Source organism: Penaeus japonicus, unplaced genomic scaffold (assembly GCF_977035675.1).
Source record: "Penaeus japonicus unplaced genomic scaffold, GWHDUDI00000001_assembly GWHDUDI00000015, whole genome shotgun sequence".
In the NCBI taxonomy this organism is placed as follows: Eukaryota; Metazoa; Arthropoda; class Malacostraca; order Decapoda; family Penaeidae; genus Penaeus; species Penaeus japonicus.
Window position 1 is genome coordinate 13,506,147 of NW_028234417.1, and position 10,000 is coordinate 13,516,146.

The following is a 10,000-nucleotide window of genomic DNA, read 5'->3' on the forward strand; positions in this document are numbered from 1 at the left end:
ATGCATTATCCATGAGTATATATAAAAGTAATTGCAAGTGCAATGCAACCAAGAACTTTGATACCTTTTATAGTCTATGACATTTTCAATATCTATATCTTCAGTAATTTAGTATATCACTCTTTTCATATTTAGATGCTTATTGCTGCATCTTTAACACTAATGAAATTATTTTCAAAACAAGTTGCAACACTAGAGGAAAGAAGAAAGCAATTATTTAAGTTTGACAATTTTCAATGAAAGAAGAACACGAGGTCAGTAAAAACTTAAGAATAACACTTGGTGATATTGATATCAATAAACTGTGCTCTCCAAATATGACTCTTGATTAATGGACTGACCTAGAAAATATATGCACCAAAAACAAATCAATCCAAAAAGTGAAATTCTAAATTTAACCCATTGTGGATGGGGATAGATTCACTTGCCCAATCTCCAGGATAGGTTTTATTTTAGAGTGAGGCAGCTTGAAGCAACATAATTTGAATTTTCCCACTCTCAGTCATTCATTGTAAAACTAGAGCCGTTTTTGTTTTATTTTTCGTGTGCTTTATTGAGTTTAGAGACCTATATGTGCCATATGACAGGCTCTATCAGTGCTGCAGTTGACTAAAATTGTAGTATATGATCCATATTAGCTCATTATTTTCTTTATACTCAGTGTGATAGAAGTATTGCAGTTTTATGGGGGGGACAAAAGGCAACTTTATTTTTTCGTATTTTTGTGTAGTCATGAACGAAAACATTTAACCATCTACAATGAAGATAACATGAAGAGTTAGGGAAGAGGAATGAAACCTGTGCTTGTGACTGTGAGTACCACAGTGAAAGGCATCCATATTGGCACAGGAGCACATTTTAGACACTAGATATGGATCGAGTCACCTTCCTCTTCTCATTAAGCCTGCACACAACCTTCATCGGCGGTACTTTAGAGTAAGAGGTTGTCAACTTAGTGTGTGCCATCGCTCTATAAAGATAGTGCTTGCTAGAGATCGTGGATGGGTGCCATTCAAGGCTCTCTCTCCTGCTGGTGCTAGGAAAAAGTGGTACCATCTAGGTTTTGGACGTTAAGTTAGCTTAATATTATGGTAATTACAGTAATTATGACTACAGTTGTCATCATCACTCATTCCTCTTTCAAGCACAATAAAATAGCACAGTGACCCAAAATCCCCGAATGTCATGTACATCATGACGCCTGTCATCAGGCCAAAGCTCCTACGTCATATATCCACAACGGGTTGACCAAGGTAAGTTATAGTCTATAATATTTCAAGAGCTTGATTTTACATCTTGCTGTCATTTGTGTATGTGTATATTCACAAGAAAAAAGAAACAGATCATAACTGTATGATTGGCTCAGAGAAAGGAGGGCCTACAATGGGGATGACAAAATGGGGCTGATCTGGTGGATGTGGCTTCAGGAAACTTACCAAACTATACCAGATATATTAGGAGGGACTAATATATCTGATGAGGAAAAAGACACAAAGAAAACAGTCAACAACTTGGCAAAACTTAAATAGAAGTATATGTATGTGTATGTATGTGTATGTGTATGTGTGTGTGTGTGTGTGTGTGTGTGTGTGTGTGTGTGTGTGTGTGTGTGTGTGTGTGTGTGTGTGTGTGTGTGTGTGTGTGTGTTTGTGCATGTGTATGTGTATATTTGTGTGTATGTGTATATTTGTGTGTATGTGTATATTTGTGTGTATGTGTGTGTGTATGTGTGTATGTGTGTGTGTGTGTGTGTGTGTGTGTATGTGTGTGTGTGTGTGTGTGTGTGTGTGTGTGTGTGTGTGTGTGTGTGTGTGTGTGTGTGTGTGTGTGTGTGTGTGTGTGTGTGTGTGTGTGTGTGTGTGTGTGTGTGTGTGTGTGTGTGTGTGTGTGTGTGTGTGTGTGTGTGTGTGTGTGTGTATGTGTTGGTGTATGCGTATGTGTGCGTGTGAGAGCATACACATATATACAAGTCAGTCCATAACCAGCCCCCCCAGCATGTAAAGCCTGATTTTTCAAGTTTTCCAAGACTTTTATATTTCTAGACATTGATTTTACACACTAGAAAAGGCTTATTTCCCTGTCATATTTCAAATACATACCACACAGCAGACTATCAAAACTAAAAAATTAAGACTGTTTTCATACAGATTTTTTGGTGCTTTAGGTTGGATACCATCATAAGAGAAAAAAAGAGAGTGCCTGTTTGATTTTCTGGCCCATGTTGGAAAGTTCATTTTTTACATGATTTTTTTGCATGAAATTCTGCATCAATATATCTGCAATTGTGAAATATGACCAATGTTGGCAAAAAATAGTTTTGCTCTTCATCAAAGGTCTTTGACATAACATACAAGTTCTCCAGTATGACACCATACTGGGAACATTTCTTTAAATTCACCAAAATTTTGTGACAATATATTTAAAGCTATGACTTACTCCAGAAGTTGGCATAAACTGTTGTATTTGAGTACAGATAAGTGAAAGTGAATCCAAACTAAATATAGCATCTTGACATTTTTTTAGCTTCTGTTCTTACTACATAATTACATACAGCTCTAAGCAATAACAAGATATGGTCTAGTTTTACTCTCCATAGCTTTTACAAATAATACAGTATCTACAGTATATAGTAGGTCTAGTAAATGTTTAGTAGGCAAGCATGCATTTACCACTGGCCTCATGCAAATCAAAACAGCCGACAAAAGACAACAAATTCACCACATTTTTGGCAAAATAGGGCTTGTAGTCCCCCCTGTTATTTTATTCTTAAATAAAGACCAAAGTTTCAGTGTTGGTGGAGGTTTATTGGCCTTTGCCAGAGTGAGACATGCACAGGCTACAGCAGAGGCAACACTATCATGTTGAACTTCAGATTGCAGGCTATCCATGGATTTGATTAGAATACATCCAATATAAATTAGAGTATAGGTACTGTTTTGAAAGACACTGCAGCTGTCTTCCAGCTGTCTTTCATCTATAGCCTCTAAAAATGAAATGGATAAAGTTGGGGCAATTTTATAAAAAAAATCTGCATATTGTCCAATATTGGTGACTGTATACTGTCCAGATATAGTAGCTGCAATAGCTTGATCAAATATGAAACAGTAATTACAATGAAAAATAACAGTAATATCACAGTAATAATGACAGGCAAATTTTAGGAAGCTCCACACATATAACCTTTCTTACAGAGATGTTATATTTAAGTTCCATATGAGTCAGCAGGGCATTAACCCATTGGAGCCGGTTGACGTGATAGCACGTATTGTGGTTTTCGAGTCAGACGCCCTGGACGAACTATGAGGGGAAGCCACGCGCTCGAGTAGAGCGAGCGGGCAACCCAGGCTCGCGGCTTGTGCGCCCGAGAATCTCGAGGCATTAGGCTTATGCGTTCGAGAACCCCGGTATTGCGACCGCACAAAGCCGGAACGGCCCCGGTGTTAATGGGTTAAGTGATAGCCACTTTTATGACAGTATTGCATCATCTAGTGACCACTGTGGCTTCCACATCCATAGTGCCCTGGCAAAGATAAATAAAAGTATGTTTGGGGGTCTAAAAGCTCTGTTTAATTAGAATATATGCAGTGGTGGTTTGTTGGCTTTTTGGCTGAGTGCTGAGAAGTTCATTGTCCAAGGCAACCACTTCATACACTGTCACTAGGAGTTACCATCAAAGTTGTTACTATAGTTGGTTTCCACAAACTAAAACTACTATACCTGGACAGAATGAATCATATGCAACCAACTAATATTAAATTCATCAGTAAACAGCAATTTTCAAATAGAATTTTAAAAAGGTATTAATTGAATTTGGCCATTCAAAAAATCATAATATACAAAAAAAAAAAAGACAGAATCAAAATATATACCAGCACATCAACATAACTCAACAAAAGCAGGATAAAACCATTCAAGGGGAGAACATGATGAACCATCAAAGCACTGTCATCCATAATAAACACTACTTCCTAAAGTCTTCCTGTAATGGTAAACAAGACACGAGTGCTATTTACCTCCACAAATTTATCAACGAGCAGCTTGATTGCAACACATCGCGCGAAGTATCCACGATTGATCTCCGGCGCCTTCCGATCTGTGGACCTCACAAAATAGCTAATGTATCTGTCTCGCCAATATCCCATGGCCACAGCACACCTCTTGCACGAACTGGCATCGTCATTGGTGGCTATGACAGCTTCATCGTTCCCCACACTGTCCATGTCAGCTGGGTGCAATAGCGCTAGAAAGTGCCTCCGAGTCTGAGAATGTCTCTAACGGTAAAAACTGTCTCCCAGTTGGAGACCAGCTCTGATTTAGGAAATGCCTCTCAATTTGGAAGTATCTCCTAGGTGTAAAGTGCTTCGTGGTTCTACCGTATGTGCCACTTGGAAAGTGTCTCTGGAATTGGAAATATTTTGGAGATAGAAAGTGGCCCGCAATCCGTCAAGAAGTTTGTAAACATTGCAGCAGACGATGGACCTGGCGAGAGTGCTCGATATATCACTGAAGTACCGTGTTTTAAGAAGATTAATAAGTATTCAAGTGGCTTAAAACTATCATAAACATACGAAGATAAAATATTTTCAATTTTATGACATCTCTATTAATTAAATTAAGTTTCTTTTGTAAAATTTATGAAGATACCTTATCAACTATTATTGCCATGTTCCAAGTGCAGTGTAAACAACAGTTTACCATCGACTCAGAGGCAGATTAATTAATTGCTCTTTTTAGCTAATTTATTGTCATTATGCAGGTAAGATAACGGTATACAGTCATTTTATTACATACAGAGATAACAGTTTTAGTCAGTGTTTTAGTATTAGGAGTATATAATTATTGAAATCGTATAGAGAGAATTTGAGTCACGGGATGATTATTACTTCATGATTATTTTTCCTGTTAATTAAGGAGAATTATATAGTTTCCTTGGATTCAAATAGAGTAGTTATAAAAATGGTACCTTTGGTAAATTTCAAGAAGAGTGCCTCCCTGTTAATTACAATTCCGGTATAGTTTTAGTTAATGAAAATAGTGTATGTATTTAATTACTCGATGAATTCAGAGGCACTTTTCATATATGACATTTCTTGCATAATTTAAGATAAATAATATATTTGATATGGAAATATAATACTTACAGCAGCCCTTTTGACCTTCATCCTGCATTTACAAACAATGTTTTTTTTTTTTTTTACCTGAAATACCTGCATTTGGAAGAGAGCCATCTATTGAAAAAAATATTTTAGGATGTTCAGTTCAACCCTTAGATCAAAAAGCTAAGTTTTCTCTATATTTCAAATACCGATATGATGATAAATTTGTATGAATATAAGCAAAATAGGGTCAACAACCAAGTAACTTGATAAGTTTTGTTTCTACGAATCTTGCTTTAATTAAATCTACATATCTGTATATATATATGCACACATATAGAAACATGTATGAATTCTAATATGAATTCAATTCTTTATATTTCCTTTTGTAATATATCTTTAAGATAACTATCTTGTAATGTATCAGATAAATTAGCTTAATTTTTTTTTGTGCAGATCTGGACACAATAATTGACAGTAAACTTTCAAAATAAGTAAAATTCTTTTTCTCATGTAACCCACTCACGCAGGGGCGATTCCGGCTTTGCATGGTTATAATGCCAGGGTTTTCGAATGCATAAGCCTAATATCTCGAGACTCTTGGGTGCACAAACCGTGAGCCTGGGCTGCCCACTCACTCACCCCGAGGGCCGGCCTTGCCCAGATGTCTCGTCACCGGCGTCTGATGCCAAAACCACGAAACGTGTCAGCACGTCATCCGGCGCGAATGGGTTAAAACGTCTTGTTCATGACACATCCTTCTAACAGATAGGCATTATGTATCCCTGTATAGAGGTTTACATATAACCCTGCCCAAATATCCTAACCCCACCCCCATGATACCTGTCGTATAAAGGATGTTGTACCAGCTGCAAAAAACGGCTAATGTATTCAATGTATTCATTACTAAATAAGGAACCTGCATATGGGGATGGTGCTAACTCAGAAGCTAGTGGTTTGTAGTAAAAATAAAAAATTGGATTAGTTCTAATCATAGCTAAATAAAGCAGTCAATATATATGTTGTCTGTAAAAGAATCATTGTCATAATAAAAAAAACTACCATTATAACCCATTCACGCCGGATGACATGCTGACACGTTTCGTGGTTTTCGCGTCAGAAGCCGCCGACGAGATATCTGGCCAAGGCCGGCGCTCGGGGTGAGTGAGCGGGTAGCCCAGGCTCGCGGCTCGTGCGCCAGAGAATCTCGAAGCGTTCGGATGATGCGTTTGAAAACTTCGGTATTGCGACCTTTCAAAGCCGGAATCGCCCTGGTATGAATGGGTTAATCCCCACAATCTGGGCCCTGAATGCAGGAATTTTTCATGTGCTGTTTTTGGGGCATTTATAGTCTCCAGAATATTAACCCAAGTATACATTTGAGAAGATAATTCATAGAGAAGAAAAGTCTTAGCTCTGTTCGATATACATATTGTTAAATAAAAGTATAAACAAAGTAGTAAGAGCATACTAAATACTTCCCCTCTACCAATCATATATAGCCAAATTTACATGCAATTCCCCTATATTCACCACAATCTGGGCCCCCATTGCAGGGGGGCCCAGATTGCGGGGAATTGCAAGTAGATTTGGCTATATATGACTAGTAGAGGGGAAGTATTTAGTAAGGATGTGCTGTTCTGGAAATTTACTCTATTTTTATGTGATATTAACTTGATTAGTTTAGCATATTGTCTTTTGTGTTAGGAGTCTAGAGCTTTTACTCAAAATGTGTTGGCACCTCATATGTCTTCCTAACTTCAACTTGTTCTTTTGAGCTTTGTTTAATTTTTTTTTTTCTTTTTCTTTTTCCTCTTCTTTTTTCATTTATATCTTGCTCAATTGCTAATACTACTCTGTCATAACAAATGTTTTACAAGTAAAAGGGTAGAGTATAAAGTAAAAGTTCAAATAAAAAAGGTAAAGTTAGAATGATATATTAACCCATTCGTGCCAGTTGACTTCCTATCACGTTCAGTGTTTTTTGGGTCAGATGCCGGCGACGAGATATTTGGTCAAGGCCGGCGATCCAGGTGAGTGGTCGTACATTGCTCCCTCACGGCTAGTGCGCCCGAGAATCCCGAGCCGGAATAACCCCGTTGTGAATGGGTTAAGAGTGAACCATCCAAAATCAGTGTTGGAATTTGCTGGTGTAAATGTATGTGGGTTGAAAAAAACAGACAAGCTGATGTTATTGTATTTTCACAATCTGTCATAGTCCCTTTTTGAGATGTTGAAAAGTGGCCTTAGAGAAGGTAAATCAGTAAATATATACTCTAGTCCCTAAAATGGTCAATATTGATTTAAAGGCGGGCTTTTTCAAATTTTAGTTTATTATATGAAAGTGATTGTTTCATAAAATTTAAAACATCAATGATATCAATTGAAAGTAATGAAGGTATTTCATATAGAATATTTGTTTGGAAAAGAGCCAGCCATTGGAAAATTGTTATTCCTGTTTGTCCTGTTTAGGTTCTGGTATGGGATATACATTGATATTGCGGGATATACATGGGGGATGCACTCATGAGGTTTACTGTCAGTTAAAAAAAACAGTCCAATCTGCTTCTTGTCAGAATATATTTAGAAGCAGTGTATTGACCCTTTTTGCCATATCTCTATTAGATTCATAGTCAAATGCTATTGTTATGCACATGGTGCAGTCAAGTAAATTGTAAGAAAAGTAAATATCTAACTTTAGTCGGAAATATACCACACATTATATTATTTGTCCCCCCCACCAGAAAAAAGACATTCTTTTTCCCACAGGATCTCCAAGCCTGTTGGATAGGGGAATGGGGTTACTAACTCGGTTTGCATCCAATATTAACGTAATATTCGTTCAAATTGTAGAAACTTTCATGAGAAATTATGATTTTTAAATACATATAATATTTTATGAACCAAATACATCGACCAAGACTATTTCCCTCAACATTTGATACAGTTTTTTCAAGATTAGATAATCCATTGATTAGTTGGCTTCATTATTGGTAAAAATAACATCTTCACTAGGAGAAAATGTGGTACATATGGTATTTTATATTGTTGATTACATTTTTAGGCTTGCGTAGACATTTCTAACCCATGGGAGGTGTAATTGCAATATAACCAACACAGGAGATTGGGCAGCATAAGATGATGCAAAACTCAAACATTGGTAACTGAAAAATGAAATGAAATAATCATAATAAGGGAAATATGGAAATGCCAAATACAAGATATTCAAGTCAAACAAAATACTTCTTTGAATAATTTAGATAAAAAGACTTCCATCTGAGGAATGTAGGTCAACTCAAATGTGGCTTATAGGAAATATACTAAACCTAATCTAAGCCTAGACCAAAGCTTGACCAAAACCCACATAACTTGCCCTCTTGTAAGAGGTACTCCATTCTGGGTAAGAGTATGCTTATAAATTGTTTAGGCATTTTCATTAAGCTTTTTATGTCATTAACTAGAAATAAGAGCAGAATTTATTGATGAAAACCAATTCTTTTCCTACTTTTACTCAGAGAGAAGAAAGAGCTCTGGATGCGGCACTTGATGCCATCTTGCAGCGTGTGATAGACATCAAGAGCTCCTTGCAGGAACTGATGCTCAAAATTGAGAGGGAAGGAGAGCAGGCTGACTGGCCATCTTATCTGGATGCTTTCTCTGTCATCTCTGCTCAGGTTTGCTCCACAACTTTTATATTGTGTTATTTTGTGTAGTATCTGGTAAATAATTATCAGAGAATATGAAAATATTTATGATTTAAAGAAATTTATGCCCATCAATATTTTCTGGTGATAAATTGCTACTTGTTCTGTAAAATTTAGTAATTATGGTCAAATAGATATTTTGAGTTTAATTTTTTTGTGATTTTCAGATATATACTCTAATGAAGTTGTTGAAGAATGAAAAGACTCCTTTGTTGAGAAATTACCTAACACTTCCCCTTCAACTGAATGCTGATCCTGATGACAAGCTCTTGGTAGCTACAGAGGGAAGAGTGCCATCATTCAGCCACGATTTTGTCCCAAATATGTTAAGAACAAAGCCAGAGCCTGACGTAGAAAAGAGGCACCTGACCCTGGAGGCAAAGATGGCCCAGATTAACAGTGATACAGCTCAGGTAGGTTTTATAGTGTGGGTGCTTAACTCATTTGCGCCGGATGACCTGCTATCACGTCATGGGCATATTTCGCTCCTGCGAGATTACATCCTATCATGCCATGATCTCTCCCTCTGAATACACATTTTACATAGTTATTTATGTATATACTCATTGCACTTGCATGTCCATTGAAAAAAAAAAAAAGAAAAGAAAAAAAAAAAATGCCTCTCAGCATCCCATAGAATGGAAGCTGCATGCACTTATTATCTTCACAGAGGGAGCAGCATCAGACAAATAATTGGCCTAGTGCAAATGGGTTAATAGATTAGATTTAGAATGCTGAAGTTGTCTGACAGACCTCCTCCACCTTTTCTAAAGTTGTCTTTTGAAAAAACAACTTTATCCAATGATGCAGGTCAAGGCACTGATACCAGTAGCTAGTGATCCTCAATTTTGGGGATCCCAGAAAGTCATGGAGAATGAGGTACTCACTACTAATATTAATTCTCGAGGCAGGTAACTAACATCTGGCAGCCAGCAGATTTTTCATTGGATATCTTGTCAAAGACAGCTCTATGGAACAAAAGCAAATTTGGTGTTGAACATGGCTTTCAGATCAGGTTTATGGATGGTAGGAGTGTACAGAGCTAAAGAGACAGGCAACTGAACGAATACTGAATTCTTAGTTCTTCAATGTCATTCAGGGCATGGAGAGCAATGTTCTAAGCCCCCACTTGATGCTTTAACCCTATGGCGACAGTGCGTCACACTCATGTCACACAGCTTAATTCCCAATACTGGGGTG

At 37.2% G+C, this 10,000-nt stretch overlaps 2 protein-coding genes across 2 annotated transcripts in view; one reads left to right on the forward strand and one right to left on the reverse strand.

Annotated features, from left to right (window-relative positions):
* Nucleotides 1–4,474, reverse strand: part of LOC122266028 (leucine carboxyl methyltransferase 1) — a 17,287-nt gene extending 12,813 nt beyond the window's left edge. The window contains exon 1 of the mRNA XM_043035581.2: nucleotides 4,014–4,474. Coding sequence (XP_042891515.1) covers nucleotides 4,014–4,220 — 207 coding nt within the window. The 5' untranslated portion in view covers nucleotides 4,221–4,474. The remainder of the gene's footprint in view (nucleotides 1–4,013) is intronic.
* Nucleotides 4,475–4,620: 146 nt separating this feature from the next.
* MED8 (mediator complex subunit 8) overlaps nucleotides 4,621–10,000 on the forward strand; it is a 6,504-nt gene continuing 1,124 nt past the window's right edge. Inside the window, exons 1-3 of the mRNA XM_043035583.2 lie at nucleotides 4,621–4,756; nucleotides 8,612–8,770; nucleotides 8,968–9,213. Of these exons, the coding sequence (XP_042891517.1) occupies nucleotides 4,751–4,756; nucleotides 8,612–8,770; nucleotides 8,968–9,213 (411 nt within the window). The 5' untranslated portion in view covers nucleotides 4,621–4,750. The remainder of the gene's footprint in view (nucleotides 4,757–8,611; nucleotides 8,771–8,967; nucleotides 9,214–10,000) is intronic.